Below are 21,292 nucleotides of genomic sequence, written 5' to 3' on the forward strand. Positions count from 1 at the left end.
AACAACGGGTCGGTGAGAGAGTTGAGAATATGACCACGACAAATGTAGTCATCATTCTCCCACTTGATCCTCTTCCTAGTAGTCTCAAGAGGCTCTTCCTCTCCATCTTCCGGGAGTGGTGGCATAGGAGTTGATAACACATACACCACATTCAAGGCGGTCAACAAGAAGTGCATCTTCTTTTGCCACCTCCGATAGCCACCCCCTCAAACTTATCCAACTTTTGGAAGTTCATAGTCATGTCCTTGAGTGATTGAGCCATATCCGAAAAGAAAGAAAATTAAACTAATAGATTGTTAGATTTGTGATCAATGAGAGAACCGGATATCCACTCCAAGGCACGGAAACTACGCTTTCCTATTAGTTTAATTTCGCCCCTCTAGGATCACCGGGTTAACACGAAATAACTAATGAGATACAATGGAGAGAAACAATCCACTTAGATGATCTTCTAAGTGAATCAACAAGAACTTGTGTTTTTGTGTTTGTGAAGAACACTCAAGAGAAGATTGCAAGTTTTCTCTTAAGCTAAGCAAGAAGTTTGAGAGAGTATAGAATAGAAAATTCTGATTTTCTTCAACCCCACTCATAGGAATCCCAAGGTTTATATAGGAATCATAAACCTTTCATTGACTAGAGTAGCTAAACCATAACCCCCATTTTAATCACCCATCAAAGGCCTTTAATCAGCTGATTTAAGGACCTTAAAGGTCATTAAAATGAAGCCATAACATCACAACGGACATAAAACCGTCAAGGCATCTTTTCGCATTCCAAGGCAGAAGACACGTCGCGACTCGCGAAGAAGCTCGCGAGTCGCGAGGCGCTGGTCGCGACCCGCGACGCCTGTCGCGACTCGCGACGGGCCACTGGTCGCGACTCGCGACGGTTGTCGCGACTCGCGGCCAGTCTTCTGTCTCCCTTGGTTTATCAATGCGTTTTGCCACTTGATGCACTCTAGCCTTTTGCATACTAGACCTCCTCCTCTTCTAGTACATACCCTTATGAGTTTCAAACCCATTACCCTATAAATGTTCCAACATATAGTGCTTACTTCTCATTTTTCACAGGAATTAAGGAAAATAGAATGAGTGGTAGGATATTTCTAAAAAAATATATTTAATAAAATGCTTTTTTGATACTTTTGTATTGAAACTAGTTATTTAGTTTCTTTTTCCTTTAAATAAAATCAAAAAGCAATAAATGTTCCTTGAAATAAGCTGAATAAAATATATATAATTAGCTTATAATTTTTAATTTTTAATACTCTAAAATTTTATTAAAAACATATGTAGTAAAATAAGCTGAATAAATTTAGCATATCAGCAAGAGAGAGAAAGAAGATACCCAGAGAGGGGGGGGCAATTATAAGCAAATAGTGTCCATAAAAAAAGGATCTTTTCGATATCTTTATTCATAGAAATGAGATTTTGTCATAGCATAAATTACGAATAAATGTTAAATTCTTTTTCGAAATCACTAATACTAAGGTTAGATTTTTTTTTTTTTGATATTGGTAAAAAGCGTATTTTATTCAAGGGTTAAGTTATTACTCAATAATTTTGATGGACATTTTGTCCGCTTCTTGATATATTCACCTCACTTTTCCCTAAAAAAAAAATTATTACTCAATAAAAAAAATAAAAATTCTTCTAAATTAAAGTAAAATAAAGATAAGATCAATTCTGAAGCACTTCACCCTCCCTTGTTCCAGCCTACTTTTTCAATTATCGGTTTTTGGTTAAAAGACCAACCCCAATTATTTCGCTTGTATTTCTCTCTACCTTTTCACTAATCAGGGGTGAGGTCTGAGGATGTCTTGGCCTAGTGGTTAAGATTGAGGTGCTGTGAATGATAGTTTACAGGTTCGAATCCCCCCTCCCCTTCTTTGTACATTGTACCGCCTTTGTGGCCATATGGATCAAAAAAAACTAATCGAGGTGAGGCCTGAGAGGTTGTCCATGTTCTCATTAAACCCAGTTAACTCCACAAATCTTAAAATGTATGCCTCCCACATGTTACATGTATTAAAGCACAAAATAAGGTAGTTTTTGTCTTTCTTTCCCATAGTTATGAACAGAAACGCCTCATCACTAACATAAGTACATAACATGCAATAAAACAATACTTACGTTCGTATTAGGAAATATTTGATTGATATTAAACATTGTTAAGTGGGTATAAATATTCCAATAATTCTTATGGGCAATATTCTAGAGGTGATCATTTTGGCCCGGCCCGGCTCGTTTTTGGGCCGGGTTTTGGGCAGAAATTTTCGGCCCGTCCGTATTTTTTTTGGCTTTGGGCAAGCCAAGAATGACTTTTTAGTCTTTTTTTGGCCCGACCCGTTTTGGCCCGCAAAAACCCACTAATTTAGGTCCGAAATAGCGGGCTTTGGACACAAAAATTCGGCCCGAATTTAGGCCCGGCCCGACCAATGGGTAAAAATTTTTGGCCGCGGCCCGGCCTATGATTACCTCTAGGCAATACTAAAAATGATCTGATGACCAATGGTACTATCTTTTAAAAAGATTATTAGTATTAGGAAATAAATTGTTGGTTTTTTTTTTATCTATATAAGCCACGAAGGCAGTACAAAGAAGGAGAGGAGGGATTCAAACCCGTGACCTATCGTTCACAGCACCTCAATCTTAACCACTAGGCCAAGACATCCTTAGTTAAGAAATAAATTGTTGGTATTAAAATTTTTCTTTTTGGAAATTCTAAGTGATATCCTTTTACTTTTGACTTTTCTCAATGATAAAATTATATTGGCTTCATTTGACACCCTTGTACTAGTGACTTATTAACTACAATGCCTTAATATTAATTAAACGTTAACAATGGTTGGAATACTGAGTACTATATAAGGTTAGTTTATATGTTAGATCATATGTTACGACCTTTATGTTCATTCTTTATATAGCATTAAAGTTGTGTTCTTCGAGTTACAAAACTAAATTGTAGATTTTTCTTCCCAAAAGACTGATTCTTCGTGTTCATTCATTTGTTGTTTGTTTTAGTTTTTTTATTATGATTTTTATTTCCCTAATTTTTTTATAGGCCAAATTGATGAGTGAGGAAATCGGCTCGATCCTAGCCTCGGACCGGATGTAACCGACATTCAATCATGAACCGGATTGTAAACCATACTCAACCCGAAGCTGGCTCTTCAAACCATTAAAGAAAATGCATAAAATACTTCTTCCTCGACCCAGTTATAAAAAACACTAGTGTATATGGACGGAATCGACAATTATTTATTGTAAATGCTAGTGCATATACAATTACAATTTAGAAATCAAAGCGCATTTTTATTTACGCAAACAAGAAAACATTGAAAAGTTGGGCCAAACCTGAATCGATCCGAACCTTGATTGGGAATGAACAGGGACAGAGTCGATTCAGGTTTGAGAAAATTCAACCCTGAACTGAACCAAACCGATCAGTTAGAACGGTCCAGTTGATGTTCACACCGACCTGAACCGGCCCAGCACGACCCGTGGCTATGTCTAATGTGAACTAATATCAAACTAACCTTAAACATTTAGTTTTCTAACTCTTAAAAAAGTTTAATTAACATTAGATGTATTGTACTCCCTCTGTCCCATAATATAGTGCCTACTTCATTTTTGGTGGGTCAAACTTTAAAATCTTTGACCGAATATTCTCATTTGTATATATAAAAAAACATATTCATGTGGGATCTTGTTAGATTCGTCTCAATGTGTAGTTTCATAATATCAAATTTTTATATTTTTTATTAATACGGAATTGAAGATATTAAAGGTCAAAATTACGTCTTGGAGACCGTGTAAAATAGAAACAAGCACTATATTATGGGACGGAGGGAGTACTTAATAAGTCTTCAATAGAAGGATATCATAGAGAAACCAATTAGATAAGAGGGTTACCATTGAGAATTTTCATTTTATTTTGATAAGAAAAAGAAGGCCCATTTAAAATGAGTTTGATGAGATTTGACTATTCACCTCCTATCTAAAAGTCAGAAGTTAACCAACTATTTTAGCCTCATATCTCATGAATTGTGATATTTAGGACTCTAGTGACTAGTCATTGAGCATCCTTCATTTGTCAGCACCCTAATTTTAATGGGACAAAAGGAGCCATTGAGGTCAACTAATTAAAAATACTTGTCAACTTGGATAGTCTGACTAAACCTGTCATAACCCGTGAAATCTCTCCTTATCAATCTCTTTGAACCATTTCACCACCTTTTTACCTTACAAAGTTGGCACCATAACTCTTTTACACGCCTGACTTCACGAGGTGATAATCCACAACCTTCAGTTTTCTTCCATCTACATTAAACCAAAATTACTGGCTCTTGTTTCATGCTACACCAATTTGTAGTAAACTAGCTACTTCCAATTCCACACCACAAATTTAACACAAAAAGAACTACTCTTTAACTTCTTTCCCCGTGATAATCATCATACTTGTATAGTTGTATACCAATATTTTGATTGGAAAAAGCAACTTAAGAAAGCAAACTTTTGCATGGATTCACATTATCATACAAGCAATCTATATCTTAAATACAAGACTACATATAATAAGGACATAACAACTATAGTAACACTAAGGTTTTGAGCAAAACCAACAAAATTTTAAGAGCTTAAAATGGACAATCTTCCACCATCTTCTAGTTCATCCAATGCTCATTTTGTTGATATACAAGAAGTATTATCAGCAGAAGATCAAGCAACATCCAAGACAACGGTACAGCGGGCCGAAAAACGAGGGAGGCCGAAGCCTGTGAGGTTTCAAGAACAAGCAAGAAGGCCAGAAAAAAGAAGTTTTAGTAGACAAGTATCTCTTGAAACAGGATTTTCTGTTTTGAAAGGGAAACAAAATGAGAGAATTGCACTTAGTAGGAGTGGAAGAAGTCTTGGTGGAATTGGTTCAAAAAGTAATAGTGGAGTTGCTGTTAGTGAAACAAAGAAGGGAGATTTTAATATGTTTAGGACAAAATCAACTCTTAATAAACAAAATTCTATGTTGCCTTTGAAAAAAGAAAACAATGAAGTTGATTATAATCAGAGGATTAATAATAATAACAATAATAATAATGGGACTCAAGAGGGAGAAGATCCTGTTAATAAAAGTGTTCCTGCTGGAAGATACTTTGCAGCTCTTAGAGGTCCTGAACTTGACCAAGTCAAGGTATTGTTTTTCTTGTTTTTTCTTTCATATGATCAAGATGAAGATAAGTAGAGAACTACATAGTTCACAACTGTTATGAAAAACATTGTTCATAATACTTCTTTTTTTGTATATTTAACTATAAATGTTGTTTATATTATTAAATCATAAAGGTTGTATATTGAAAATAAATTTTCTAACAAAACTTGTACTTCATTTGTTTCATATTACTCGCTACACTTCTCAATTCACGGACTCTTAGGTAATTTTTGGAGAAGAAAGAGGTAGAGAGTAAAAAGAAAAGACACTCATATTACTCGCTACATAGTCATTGTAGTCTCGACTCTAATATCCTAATACATGTCCTTTTTTCATTTCTATGGACATTGATAAAACACAATTAGGACACACTAAATGCTAGTATTGAGTTTAAGATAAGCTTGCATATTTTACAAGTTATCCAATCTACCTGCCTGTGCATGATCTAAACATTATTGTCTTCTTTGCAGGAGTACGAAGACATTCTGTTGCCGAAAGATGAGACATGGCCGTTTCTCCTCCGATTCCCAATAGGTTGTTTTGGTATATGCCTTGGTCTGAGCAGCCAATCCATCTTATGGAAGTCATTATCAACCAGCCCAGCTATTAAGTTCGTTCATGTTACGCCTTACATTAACCTTGTACTCTGGATCTTATCCCTCTTGATTCTCTTGTTGGTTTGTTTCACTTATATCCTCAAATGCATTTACTATTTTGAAGCAATCAAAAGAGAATATTTCCATCCTGTTAGAATCAACTTCTTCTTTGCTCCATGGGTTGTAGGCATGTTTATGGCCATAGGAGTACCCCCAAGCATAGCACCAAACACCCTTCACCCGGCTATCTTTTGTGTTTTTGCAATACCATTATTCGCACTAGAGCTTAAGATCTATGGCCAATGGCTTTCCGGAGGAAAAAGGCGATTAAGCATGGTGGCTAACCCATCTTCTCATCTTTCAATTGTCGGTAACTTTGTTGGTGCTATTTTAGGAGCCAAGGTGGGGTGGAAAGAGCCTGCAAAGTTTTTGTGGGCAGTGGGTTTTGCACATTATCTTGTGCTGTTTGTTACTCTTTATCAGAGGTTGCCTACAAGTGAAGCATTACCTAAGGAGCTACACCCTGTTTACTGCATGTTTATTGCAACCCCGGCCGCAGCTAGCATTGCTTGGGATGCTATCTATGGTGAATTTGATGGTTTATCAAGGACTTGCTACTTCATTGCCTTGTTTCTCTATATCTCACTTGTTGTTCGACCCAATTTCTTCACAGGCTTCAGGTAAACTTTTTAGAGTTTTGCTAGATTTGTATGCAGTACAAATTGTCTATGTGTGGTAGTCTTCGTGCACCTACTCTCATCATCTCATGTTAAACCATGTCAGTTGTCTTTTGAGCAACATATAAATGCTACAAGGACAACACTAAAGCAACACATACCCGGCTTGATCAGCATGCAGGTCGTGCCATGATTTACATAGCACCTCGGCTCTAACTACCACACACTTTTATAAAATGATGTATAGCTAAACAACAAATAATTTGTCATCGCAAAAAAGAGAAAAAGAGACGGATCTTGCACAACTGAAATTACTTGATTACTCTTCTTTTACGTTGTTTATAATGCAAAACAAAACTCGGAATTGAACTTGTTCAGTATTCCCACATAATTTCTTTCACATAGACATTTGCTGCTTTAAAGTTCATTGATGTATGTAAGATTACAAAAACAACTATTTGGTTCCCTCATTCAGGTTTTCAGTATCATGGTGGTCATATACTTTCCCAATGACAACTGCATCAATCGCTTCAATTAAATATGCGGAGCAGACACCCTCGGTAGGAAGCAAAGGTCTAGCTTTATCACTCTCATTTATGTCGTCTACAATGGTAGCCATACTACTCGTCTCAACCCTTCTACATGGCTTTGTCTGGAAAACTTTGTTCCCAAATGATCTTGCCATTGCCATAAAAAAGAGAAAGCAAGGCAAGGAAAACATCAAGAAGCCTTCTAGAAAGTCATATGACATACGACGATGGACAAAGCAGGGTCCTCTCTCCCTCGTTTCAGCTATGACCAAGAACAACTCATGAGCAAAGGTCGCGATGTCGACGGATCCTTAGACGTTAAGCATGAGGTCAATATGTAGTTAAAGTCTTTAGATGTGGAACTGTATAACCTTTATGAATGAGCAAAAATTGAACTAAAACACATGGCAGATGACAGACACATCATAATAGGAAATTGTCTGGAAATATTTCTTGAAGAGATAATTTCCTTAAATGATTTTTGTTCCTATTGTTGAAAGTATACATCCTTGTATCACATCGACATTTCCTGATAAAGATTGTACTGGATTAATCTAAGAATGCAGGCCAAAAATGGGGCACAAGTAATAATTTTAAAGGAGGTAGGCAATTTCTGTACAAAACTTGGCTCAATTTATTCTGTAGGAGCTCAAAAAGCTAAACCTTTCCTGCATATGTTGTGAGACCGAATCTTCAGCACTGGTATATTAATCTTCATCTACAGGCATTTGTACATCTAGGGTCTTGGTACACCTAGTCTAAGATGGGAAATATGTGCTATTGTTGTCGACAGCTCCCAAAAAGCCTGCAGTGAAAAATGAATATTTCGATAATCAGATATAATTCACAGCATAGCGCTACCAAATTCAGGATGGGAATTCACCTGCTCATGCCATTAGAAGAACTGATTTCACCAATCCTTCCATTAGCAACAGTCAAACTCCCCTTTCCACTATGAGCGCCACACTTTCTTTTACCTGGTGTTGCATGCAAAACCGAGTTAACTGATCACATTCACGACAGGGTCTAAGGAGATCAATATGTAAGCAGTTTTACTTTTAACTAGTAAAAAGACACATGCATAACAAAAGCGACAGACCAAAAAGCTACTGAATCTTCCTTACATTTTGATGAAACTGCTGACACGATTTCCATCTATTTTCTTTTGATCCCTTAAAAGAACAAACCTGTTCACAATTTTTAGGCTGGGGTTCGCCAGCAAGCGAGAGCTGCAAATTGTACAAGTACGTCAAGCATATTATTCTAAAGAAGGCACTATAAACTGCTAATGCAAATAAGTAATGCACCAAGAGGCCACTGCCAGAATCTAGAATACCTTGCTGAAAAGCTCTGTTGGAAGATTTTGCTGAGTCCTCTTTGCCGTTTGAAACTCAAACTCCTAGTAATGAAAAAGGAATTTTAGGGGGTGTTGCTTCAAAATAATATGTATATGCAACAAATGAAGATCATGATCGTGACATATTACCTTTGGTACTGTAACATCCCGCTTATTATTTCTAAAAACACCTATGTCTCCTCTACTAGTCAATATCTGCATTCAGACAAAGTAAATCAGCATTTATCGTTTGCAGAATAAATCATTCTCATATTTAAGTTCACAATTTCATTTGAAAATAGGATGAGTTCGATTATTTAAAAGCTGGCCCGTGATCACTTTTTATCTGTGATGTTTGGATGATTTTAAGGCTAGTTGCTTTCATGCTCAGAACCTATGTAACTTGGACTCAAGTACTAACGTTAGACACGAGTGCATGTACAAAGGTCGGATTCCGCTATCTTAGCGAACAAATTTCATCCAAAATGAAGTATGAGTGTTCATACCCATCTCTCTAGAGTCTAAGAGCAACCATTCCAAAAGTCAAGTCTTTAAAGACGAGTAGCAGTGTAGCACAATTACATTACCTTCCTATCAAGAGGCCGCGCTTTAAAAGTATGTACTACAGCCAAGTTTGAAGCATCCAAAGAACCGCTCCTGCAGAAATCAAAATTAACCCAGCGTAAGCTTGCTGACCCTGATTGCATACTCATACCTAAAATAATTTAGTCATTCATAGAAAATTAGCTCGTAATGTGCAGCCTTTATAGTTTATAATCAGCAGCAGGATCATTTAATGGGTGATCAACATAAAACTTCTCACCCTTTTCCATCTCTGTTTCCAGTTTCCAAAGTTCTATCCGCAATTACTTTGTTCAAACCCTGCATTCACAGAGAATTTTAGACACTGAAATTAGAATATCAAGCACAGGAACAAACAAAGTTTAGCTCCAATAACAGCACCAGGTCTTTCCTATTGATGAGTGAGAATTTAGAATATTTGAGTATTTTTTTTCCATGACAATCTTACATTTGTGGGTGCATTTTTTCTTGCATATTCTTATTTTCATCTCATATTAGGACACATGCTAGCAATTAGGAAATTTCATGTCTTTCCCCTTGCCTTTGATCACTAATCTCTCATATTAGCGAGAGCTCCTAGAATCCTGAGTCCAGGGCAGAACACACAACAAGTACACAACTAGAAAGTATGAGCGACTTATGAACAACCGAGGAGTGAGCGCTCCTGGCGCGTGATCATGAAGACCAAATGGAGCGGACAAGCCACTGCACAATAATCTACTTGTTCCATAAACTATGAGCGACCTAGAGGCTACCATGGAGCGGGCGCTCACTCAGCAATTTCACCCAGAATCTTACAAGGAGCGGGCGCTCAGGTAGCAATTTCACCCAGAATCTTACAAGGAGGGGCACTCCTAGTTTACAAGGAGCCGGTGCTCCTAGTCTTTTTGACTACTTTTCTGGGTTTTATCACGGTTTATGTGTCATTAACCTCTCTTTATTAATTGGAGCCGTACATTTTAATAAGATAACTTTTTATTCAATGATGTTAGAGAGTTTTAGTGAAGATTTTTAGCTTAATCTAGACTTCATAGTAATGCATTTATGATACCATAAAAAGAAAATCAAAAGCATTATGAGTAGGTGTTGAGGTGGATGTTTATAAGAAATTTTATAGCACAGCTAAAGACAAGTATTTGTTGAGAACAAAAATTAACCTTATTAGCTTGACAAACTGACGTTGATGCAGCAGTAGAGTTATGCTGCTTTTCCCGTCCAGTTGTTTTGAGATGAGAGGCCTATTGAGCAATACAAACAAGACTTAGCCATTATAGATAAAGACAGCATTAAAAACATTATACAAACATTAGGATGGGCAAGGGGATGGATAAGAATTTTATAGCACAGACAAAGAAAGTATTTATTGAGCGCAAAACTTAACCTTATCAGCTTGACAAACTGACGTTGATGCAGCAGCGGAGTTATGCTGCTTTTCTCGTCCAGTTGTTTTGAGATGAGGGGCCTATTGAGCAATACAAACAACAATTAGTCATTATAGATTAAGACAGCATCCAAAATTACAGACAATCATTAGAAGGTGGGCAAGGGGATGGATAAGTGGCTAAGACATTGATGCCTCACTTTAAGATCTGGCAGATGTTGTGTAGTTCTCCTAGAAAATGGAAGCACAGGAGCCTCAAGAGTCTGCACATTACAGCAAGAAAAATTATTCTAAATAAAATTCCGAGACACATAGTTGGAATTCCTTTATAAATGCACTAACTAAGATAAACCTTTCTGTTTAGCCGCTGTGCTTTAAATCTGCATGTGTTTGCAGTAGAATTATCCATATTTTTGGTGCTTGTTGATCTGTTAAAGAATGGTAGGTAAGCCATATGCCAAAATTTATTCAATTTATGAACTTCTAACCTGTACTTAATAATTGAAGAAGGAAAACTGGAGAAGCAAGTTCTTTTAAGTAAATGGATGTAAGCTAGATAAAAGTTTAACCTTGTCCTTTCTGCCCTATGTGCAGTAGCAAGATCAGGCTCCCTTGGGATCGTGATTCTTAGCTTAGTTTGTGGGTTCATGCCTTGCAAAGCAGCATCCTGAAATGATAATCAATGTAAGAAGGCAATTAATTTGTGATGTCACTTCCAGCATCATGGATGCAATAGTCTGACCATACACAAGATTCTACAGCCCTAACACTACACTACTATGTTACAAGTTACAAGTATCAATAAGATGCAAAAACATCAAAATTCCCTAGATTAGCTTCATGCAGACAGACATTACTATAATAGGAGTACAGGACTTGCTGATATGCTGATGTGGCGTCAGGAACCAAAATGCACAAAGAAACTATATGTTGGAACTCGTCCTTTCTAATATTCTAAGAAAATAGTAGGGAAAGAATGCCTTTATTAATTATAGTCCCCAATCTTTCGAACACTAAAAAGTGAGGATACCGTTGTTGGGGACTTAGCTATTAACCGAAACTAGGGATTTGTGCTTTCCCCGTCCTATATCATGTAAAGACTCAAAAGTAACTATTATTGTCTTCAATCTTTCAGACACAAGATAGACAGGATACTGCTGTTAGGGGAATCAATTATCAAACAAAAATCATCTAGGGACAGGAGAAAACTGGCAGAGATACCCATCAAAAACTATCGATACCTTTCTGGGCAACTTGTGGGTTAGATTGACTGGCTGCTTCATATCGACAATCTGTTACACAAGAAACCAAATGCTCAACAAAACTTGCATACATCTTAGCAAAATAACAATCACAGAGCATAATAATCAAAATGTGCCTTCTGAAAGATATGATAATATAATAATTAGTCATCAGTGCAAACATAGGAATCAGCTAAGTGCATTGATCAATGACTGGACGAACATACCAAAGAGAATGAGGGTATTTAAAAATCACATGGTACGATTTAATCTTTGTTCATCAGCTTGAAGTGCAAATTCAATAAACCAGAAGATCATCCGCGGACAAGTTCAGTAAATTAATAAAGTAGATGATACACCATGATCAACAAGAATGATTGACCTATAATAAAGGCAAACAAAAAGAAGAGTACACACCCTATGTAAAAGACCTCCATCAAGCTTTTGTCTTTTTGAAGCTTGATTTTCAATCCCACAAACACCTGAATTACCCTCATTTTTCTGCAATCTGGCAAACATAAATATCACAGTTAAAAAGCAGAATCAATTCGTCAAATGAAAGTGTAACATACTGAGCCCTCAAACCCATCCCCTATCCATTCCCACAATAAAAGGACAAGGGTTATGCATGAAAAGGCCAAATTGCATGTCATCTTTCAAAAAATCACCTGGAACCATTAACTTGACGTTGTTGATTTTGCTTTGCCAACTGACTTGCGGTAGGCTTCATTAAAGTTGAGCTTTTTCGCATATATGGTTTGGCAAGCGTTTGGGCTTTAGTTTTCTTATTATCATGCGCCAAGTGGTTGAAGAAGGTCAAACCTCGAGAGGGACCTGGTATAAACAAGTAGCAGCAAAATTTATAGTATTCCACAATAGGCAAAACATAACAAAACAAATAGTTTAAGCTAGAGTTAAGATTGTTTGAAAAATGGGTTTTCCATCTAGATGCTAAGTTTAGATGAATTTTTCACACGAGAGTGACTGATGCATTTACACGGCAAAATCTCCATGCACTGATTTAATTTTTTCCCAGATTCCTGATGCTTCTTATTTTTGATTTAGGAAATTCTTTAGCACATATATATTGTTAAAAAATTCAATATTTCACTTTTGCAAACAAGGGTTTTCAAAAAGATTCAGCCTCCTTTGACATTAAAAATCATCATATGTTGCACTACACACTTCAAATCTAAAAAAGCATTTAACAATAAGGGTAAGACCTTCGTGTAAACTTCTAGCCTGATTTTGAGAATTTTGAAAACTGACATCATATAGCTTTTGCAGCAAAACTTGGTTGCTTCCTTCTGCAGCAAGAAAACGAAAGTAAACTGTAAAGACAGACTGACATTATAACTCATAAAGGCTATTAGGATAACCTATTTAACACTGTTCTAAATTTTCTTGAACAACAATAGCTGACATGCTTTCAGGCATATAACTTAATTGAGCAAATCCATGATATAAACAAAGGGTTCCCTATTCTATATGTCAGACAAGATCATTTAAGGCCTACGTATTCCATTGAACTTGGTTTCCCGAAATCCAAGAAGTTCTCAATGTCACAAAGAATAATAAGCTTGCTTTTGACCTTCAAGGAAATGTTGCAACGAACCAAATTATAGTCCCTCTGTCTCTTTTTAATTGCTACATTCTACTTGTGGTGCCTATTACGTAAATAAAAACATAGTCATGCAGAATCATGTTTAATTCCTCTCATTGTGTACTTTCCAAATATATAATTTCTATAATTTTCTCTTATAGGTAACTCAAGATATTAAGATTTAAAATTGTGTCTCGAAAACTGTGAAAAATAGAAGGTAGCAATTAAAAAGAGACGGAGCGTACAATATTATCACCAACAAAATTATGGGCTCGCTTCTTCATCATGAAAAACAATCGGCTAACAGAGAAAGTAGTGTTGAAACAGAAATTAATTAGCTCCATCTCGATTACAAAAGATAAACAATGATAATAGAGTTGTCTTAGCATGTTCTCCATCCTTAAATAGAGTTCTCATTTCTCTTTTTCACGTTTGTCAATGCACATTTTGTATCATTAACATATTTAATTACATAATAGTAAAAATGATAGAAGTTTGATTTTCTTAATGTATATAATGAGATGAATCAAATACTATGTTTTTTCTTATATATTGAAAGAAAAAATTCCTACTCAAACACAATGTTTTTGCAATTGACACTCTTGGCATGTACTCCCTCCATCACTAAATAGAGTTCTCATTCTCCTTTTCACGTTTGGCAATGCACATTTTGTATCATAAATATCTCTAATTACATAATAGTAAAAATGATGGAAGTTTGATTTTCTTAATGTATATAATGAGACGAATCAAGACTAAGTTTTTTCTTATATATTGGAAGAAAAAGTTCCTACTCAAACACAATATTTCTTCGACTGGCGCTCTTGGCGTGTACTCCCTCCATCCCCTAAATAAAGCTCTCATTTCTCTTTTTCACGTTTGCCAATGCACATTTTGTATCATTAATATCATTAATTACATAATAGTAAAAATGATAGAAGTTTGATTTTCTTAATGTATAAAATGAGACGAATCAATGACTGTGTTTTTTCTTATATATTGGAAGAAAAAATTCCTACTCAAACACGATGTTTCTGCGAGTGATGCTCTTGGCATGTATTCCCTCCATCCCTAATCGAGTTCTCATTTCTCCTTTGCACGTTTGCCACTTTTGTATCATTAATATCTTTAATTACATAATAGTAAAAATGATAGAAGTTTGATGTTCTTAATGTATAGAATGAGATGAATCAAACAAGACCCCACGTGGCCAAGTTTTTTCTTATACTTCCTCCGTTTTTTTAGATGACCCGTTTTGACTTTTGACACTATTCACATATGTAACTTTGATTATCTTTTGTGATTTGTACTTAAGGAAAAATACAGTCATGTGAGATCTTGTTAAATTCGTCTCAATGTATATTTTCATAATATCAACTTTTTGTAATTTTTGCTTATTAATAATTAGAGATGTAAAGGTTTAAAATAGTGCATTGGCGTGTGTGTCCAATGGAAACGGGTTAATTTAAAAACAAAGGTAGTATATTGGAAGAAAAAATTAGGAGATTTTCCTTATGAAAGTGCCAAAATTAGAAACGGGAAGTCTATTTAGGGACACATGGAGTAGCACTTATTCAAATTTTTGCCGTTTCTTTACGTATTAGGAAATAACCAACAAAAATCTACACAAGTTCAAGGTTTCTTCATCATATAGTTTCAGTCGTCAAGAAAACAAACATGAATATAGAGAGTCGTGTACTTGAAAAGATAACAAATAACCAATCAAACACATCAATTAATACCTCTGTAAGCCTCAGCTCGGTCATAATGCTCTTTGTGTCGACCATTATCAACATCATCATCAGCATCATCCATTGACAATCTCTCTTCATATCTAGACTTGGGGGAAGCATCCACATTTGGCGAGTTCAATCCATTTAGCGGATACAGCTGAGCGACAAAAGCTGCGATTTTTACTCAAAAGTAGACAATGTCAATTCCAACATATACAAAAGGCAACAAATACAATTTTCCAAATGTACATAGTAATGTATACATTAATAGGGATTAAACTTAGATGATAAGAATTGCAATGCCACAATTAAAAGCTCACAACTACCAATGCAAACCTCATAACTTACCAAAACAGGCCAAATAATTCCAATCTTCACTTACAATTTCCAACTCAAATTCAGACATAAAAACCCTAGGATGGCAGCATACTAGCATTTCACATTCGGTAATACTAATTGACAGCATATCGTCGAAAATCCAAGATTTTAGCTTGCGCAAATTGCAAACTACATTAATTTCATGCTAAACTACAATTACTATAAACAGAAACCCTAGATTCAAATCATCACTATCAACGTTAACACAAATACCACCACTGCACAGAATTTAGCAATAACGGAACTAAAAAACCTCAAATTCGACAGAATTAATTTCTTCTTTCTTTCAAAATACTAAAATTAAATCAAACAACTTAACATTTCGACCTACATTTCATCACACAAACAAATAAAATCACCTTCTTCATAATCCAAATACAAAAAACTCCAAATTATACATACAATTTCAAATTTTCATTAAAAAAAAAACCTCAAATTCGGCAGTATTAATTTCTTCTTTCTTTCAAAATACTATAATTAAATCAAACACTTTAACATTTTCACCTACATTTCATCACACAAACAAATAATTTCAAATTTTCATAAAAAAAGAGAAAAAAAAAACCTCAAATTCGGCAGCATAAAATTAAATCAAACACTTTGACATTTTCACCTACATTTCATCACACAAACAAATAAAATCATCTTCTTCATACTCCAAATACAGAAAACTCCAAATTATACATACAATTTCAAAATTTCATACAAAAAAAAAACACAAGAGTTTTAGCAATGGCTTACGAGATGGAGGATAATTAGGAGCGTCATGAAACCACGACTCGGATAAACGTGACTCGGTCTCTGACTCAGGCCGAGTGAAATCAAAGAAACGAGCAGCGTCAAATTCGTAATCAAAATCAACTTCAACAACATCATAAACTTGAACTATCTCTTCTTCCATTTCCATTTCTTCATCCATTTTTTTCTGCGTTTTTTTGTTGTTGCAGAGGAGAGAGAAAGAGAAGAACTACAGATACTGAGAGTAGTAGAAGAAGAAGAAAAAGAGGAGAGAGAATTAAGGAAGGGTATAGTAGAGTCCGAAATTTGAATTAACATTAATATGAGACAAATTTTTTCGAAATGAAAATGTTTATTGGATTTTATCGAGTTCTTGATTTTGCCCTTTGGTTTTTTTCGAGATGATTTGAGAATTGAGAGTGTATAGGGGTAAAATCGGGAATTTGAGTTTGAAATTGATATTGTCTTTGTTTTGGGTGACAATTGTATAGGGTTTTGGAAGGGAGAAGAGAAGGGAATTACGATTTTGTCCTTTGGGTGTTGTGGGAATTACAAGATGGGACGTAACGGTTATATATTTTCTGGTTTGTCAGGTAGTAGGTGGGACCGAGAAAGTGTTTTTATTCAAAGGAAGATGTGAAGATGTGAGGGTAGGACTTAGGAGTTGTGACTTGTGAGGGTGTTTTAACCAAGAAAAAAGGAACCCAAAGCACATTCCCAAAATTCGAAAGGAAGTTTACTTAGGCTCCCTTGGTTGAATAAATAAAAATCATAACTTGTCAACATCATATAATAAGTATTTTCTTACAAGGGTTATGCTATATGCAGCCATAAGGGTTGCATATAAGACATAAATACATTGTTTAAAATGGAAATTAATTGTTAATTTATGACAAAAGTTTGCATTAATCTATGTAATAAATGATCAGTTAATGCTTGTTTTTTTCATTTTTAGCTTTTTATATGCAGACCTTAGGGCTGCATTTAGCTTTTCCCTTCTTACAATTGCAACATTTGAAATTGGATTTTTTATTTTGAAAAATTGAGAAAAAAAGTGTGAACTTTGAGCGATAATTTTTAAAAGATTTGAACTATTGATTAACTTAGGTAGGTTTCAATTTTTGGGCGATAATCACCTAGAGTTAAGACCCCGATTTCGGCCTGAAAAAACTGGATTTAGGAAGAAAATGTTGGCCTGAAATTTGGTCCGACCCGACAATTAGGCGAATTTTGTTGGTCGCAGTCCGACACGTTATGTGATCACTTATATCGAGAAGGAAGAAAATGACTTTTTCTCTATTAATCTGTTTTTATAAGGTTCAATTAACAAGATTAATATATAAAAATAAAAGGGTTAAGATTTCAATTGTTATAATGACTATAATTTTATGATAGCCAGTGAATAATCATCTTTTTTTACTGTTTTGCAATTATAATTAGAAATATATCTTGTGACTGGACGATCATACGTGACAGACTGACGATCCTCTCATTTTTTATCTAATTCTTATTTTTTTAATGTACATCTCCTAATTCTACTATAATTTTATTTCTCTTAAACTATAGTCTCACCAAATATTTTATCATACATCTGAATATACCGTGAACATGATACATGACCCAAAGCTATCTTTTTGCTAATTACTCATTTAAATCATCTAATTGAGCAAAGAAGTACTAAAAAAGAGTTTTAAATGAGAAAATTTAGTCTTGAATGTTTTATACACATTGTACACTCGGATACATGACGAATAAACTCATAGTCCTACTTTTGTAATATTTTTTATATGCTCGTATCCAAATGGATCTATTCCAAAAACATATTTTGAACACTTTCGAATGATATATAAATTATAATACTTTAAACTACGTTAAAAAAGTTGAACTTAATTTACAAAATCAACCTCTAGTTTTTGCTTACTCGAAGCTCTATATATGTATTTATCTTTGTGAACTCTATATACTATGTAATTTATCAAAAAAAAAATATTAAAGAAAGTCCTATTCTTATTAGATTAGATTAGATTGTGTAGATTTCTAGTGTCTTTAGGGATCTTTTTACTGAGTCATATGTTTAGACGTTCTTATTGGAACTATTATTGTACTAAATAAAGTTGCTTAGTTACAAGTTCAACATGCTCATGATCTCGCCACCCATCTTATTACGAATTTCATCACATCTTGTCGCTTTTAATTTCTTTATTTATATATTGTATGTTTTTCGGATGTAAAAAAAAGCTTATCCTAATTATCAACTAAAATATTTCCGACTTAAATAAAATTTTATGGGCAGTATTAAAAAGCCTATAAGAACACATAATGAAGCAATTTTTTTTTCTCATGCTTTAAGCTTTAAAGAAAACAAAGAAAGACTTTGATATCAAAGTCACAGTTACAATATCTCATGAAACCCAGATAAAGGACTTTATTGATTCAATCATTTAACCAGCTCAGTACCACCTCGAATTTCATGACATTGCCCAGGGTTCGAATCCTCATCCCAACAATATGTTGGCCATTTAATTCTGGTTGTTTAGCCTTTTACCCAGCCACTGAACTGGTGTGTCCTGCAAGCTAGTAGCCTAGCAGGGGTTGATCTTCGAACCAATTATATTTCCTAATTAAAAATAATAATAATGCATAATTTGTTGTGCTTCGTCCAAACTAGTTGGAAATTGCAAAAGAGGATTATTAGATTTGGTGCATTAACTCCTCCATTTGATGGAATTAATATTGCTGAGGATATATCTCTATGTTTGGCTAAACGAAAAATTGATGGTAAGGTAGGTTCATTTACGTTGGATAATGCAACCTATAATAATACAATGACTAACCAAATTACGAGACAATTTGTGAGCAATGGAAAGGAGTTTTTGTTTAATGGTGAATTCTTTCAAATTCGTTGTTGTTGTCATATCATTAACTTGATTGTTCAAGCCGGTCTTAAGCTTGTTGATGGTGTTGTGGAAAAGATTAGAGCAATTGGTAAACACTTTAGGTACTCAATTCCCAAAAAGAAATTTTTTTACCAAATCGCTCAACAAACTTATCATTTGGATGCTAAGAAAAGAATTCGTGGTGATTGTTGTGTAAGGTGGAATTCAACTTATTTGATGCTTGATCGTGCTCTTTATTTTCGAGCCGCTATTGATAATGTGATGGAAAAAGATAATGAAATAAAGATGTATCTTTTTGATGATGATGAGTGCAAAAAGTTTATGTGATTCATGATTTCTTAAAGCTTTTTTTATTAGTGATACACGGTAGACTTGGTCTACATTATCTTTTTGTTGTAACTACTAGATATTATCTCCTGTAATTATGCTAAGTATATTCTCTAGGTTGTTATTCTGTAAACTTATCTTTTGTTGTACTTATCTTTTCATACGTAGCTTTACTACCACTGATGTATAAATAGTCATTGAGATATATGAGAATACTTAAGCTTTTCTCAACTCTTTCATGGTATTAGAGCAGGAAGAATATACAACCTATTTTTTCGGCCACCATACCTTGTTTCCATGGCAACCTCCACCATCCCAAATGCCGTTGAGCCTAGCCGCCCTCTCATCGTTGTGACCCTCACCAATATCATCAAACTCACCACCACCAACTACCTCTCTTGGAAACTCCAACTCCAAGCAACCCTCATTGGCTATGGCCTCTTCCAATACCTTGATGGCTCTCACCCACGACCATCCTCTACCACTGCTGCCACCACACCTAATCCCGCAGCCGTCACGTGGGAACGACAAGACCAACTGCTCTTTGGTGCCATCATCGGCACCCTAGACTCTACCATTGTCCCCCTTGTCTCCCGTGCATCTACGTCCAAGGATGCTTGGGATATCTTAGCCCACACCTTCGCTCGCAACTCCCGTGGCCATGCTAAACTTCTCAAAGCCAAGTTCCGTAATATCACCAAAGGAACCGATGATATTCCCGCCTACATGAACGCTATACGTGTTTGTGTAGACCATCTTGCCCTACTCGGAGATCCTGTATCCCCCGAGGACCTTATTGAGCGGGTCCTCGATGGTCTCAATGACCCTGCCTTCACCTGCGTCATTGACGTTGTCAATGCCCGTGATACCCTAATCACGTTTGACGAACTCCACGAGAAGCTGTGGGTCCGTGAAGTTACTCTCACGAACACCACCAACCCTGCCACCACTCCGCTGCCTGCCACTGCCCACTATACCACCACCCACTCCCCCTCTCCCTCTCGTGCCTCTCCTAACCCTCGCCCATCTTACTCCACCAAACCCTCAGGACCCCCCTACAAACCAAAATCCACCAAACCCGGTGGCTACCAAGGCAAGTGCCAATGGTGCCACACACCTGGTCACTCTCTCTATCGGTGTACAGCGTTCCAAGAACGCTTCCCAACAGCTCGACCCACTCTTCCCCCCACCACTCCATCCCCTTCCCCGCAAGCCCACACTGCCGTAGCACCTGCTACTGCATCCTCGCCCGCGTGGCTCCTCGACTCAGGTGCGTCGCATCATATCACTAATGATCTTTCCAACCTTGCACTCCACAATCCCTATGATGGTTCCGAAACCATCATAATTGGTAACGGTATGGGTCTCTCTATCTCACATATAGGCTCTTCTACTATTTCTACTCCTACAAAGTCCTTAACTTTATCTAATGTACTTTGTGCTCCTACTATGACTCGCAACCTAATTTCTATTTCACAACTTTGTCATGACAACAACTTGCTAATCCAATTCTCTTCTCATTCTTTTGTCATGAAGGATCAAACCACGGGGAAAACCATCTTCCAGGGAGCCCCTCATAATGGTGTTTATGAGCTCCCTTCATTCCCGCAAATTCGTGCACTTGCTGCCTCCACTTCTTCTCCACTTGACTAGCACCATCGCCTTGGGCATCCGTCCTCCGCTATACTTAAGCAAATAAACTCTCAGTTTCAACTCCATGTTTCTAGTCTTCCTAGTTTTAATTGCAATGCTTGTCAATGTAATAAGAGTCATAAACTCCCCTTTTATCAATCAACTTTAGTTTCGACCTCTCCACTTGAACTTGTTTACACTGATTTATGGACATCTCCTGTTCTTTCTATTGATGGTTTTAAATACTACGTAATTTTTGTCGATCATTTTACCAAGTATATTTGGTTCTATCCCCTCAAACGCAAATCAGACACTGCCTCTATATTTGTTTGTTACAAGTCTCTTGTGGAAAAATACTTTGACAAGTCAATTAAAACACTCTATTCTGACAATGGGGGGGAATATGATGCTCTCTACAACTATCTCACCATTAATG

At 35.9% G+C, this 21,292-nt stretch overlaps 2 protein-coding genes across 3 annotated transcripts; one reads left to right on the plus strand and one right to left on the minus strand.

The window, feature by feature from the left end:
* Nucleotides 1–4,530: 4,530 nt before the first annotated feature.
* LOC104892397 (guard cell S-type anion channel SLAC1) lies at nt 4,531–7,570 on the plus strand. Its single transcript, XM_010678321.4, has 3 exons — nt 4,531–5,187; nt 5,676–6,481; nt 6,954–7,570. Exons 1-3 carry the CDS (start codon nt 4,645–4,647, stop codon nt 7,291–7,293), a joined length of 1,689 nt encoding a protein of 562 aa, XP_010676623.1. The 5' UTR covers nt 4,531–4,644; the 3' UTR covers nt 7,294–7,570.
* LOC104892701 (protein TPX2) lies at nt 7,435–16,596 on the minus strand. Of its 2 annotated transcripts, XM_010678689.4 has the most exons (18): nt 16,004–16,591; nt 14,894–15,055; nt 12,772–12,855; nt 12,217–12,382; nt 11,966–12,056; nt 11,549–11,599; nt 10,877–10,974; nt 10,660–10,735; nt 10,508–10,570; nt 10,308–10,388; nt 10,084–10,164; nt 9,168–9,226; nt 8,932–9,001; nt 8,495–8,560; nt 8,345–8,407; nt 8,133–8,237; nt 7,892–7,985; nt 7,435–7,813 (listed from the first exon to the last, which is right to left on the minus strand). In XM_010678689.4, exons 1-17 carry the CDS (start codon nt 16,179–16,181, stop codon nt 7,944–7,946), a joined length of 1,536 nt encoding a protein of 511 aa, XP_010676991.2. In that variant the 5' UTR covers nt 16,182–16,591; the 3' UTR covers nt 7,435–7,813; nt 7,892–7,943. The 2 variants fall into 2 exon arrangements, with proteins under 2 accessions (XP_010676991.2, XP_048501057.1); XM_048645100.2 differs by lacking the exon at nt 12,772–12,855 and having other exon boundaries at nt 16,004–16,596.
* Nucleotides 16,597–21,292: the final 4,696 nt, after the last annotated feature.

This window comes from Beta vulgaris, chromosome 5 (assembly GCF_026745355.1).
Source record: "Beta vulgaris subsp. vulgaris cultivar EL10 chromosome 5, EL10.2, whole genome shotgun sequence".
In the NCBI taxonomy this organism is placed as follows: Eukaryota; Viridiplantae; Streptophyta; class Magnoliopsida; order Caryophyllales; family Amaranthaceae; genus Beta; species Beta vulgaris.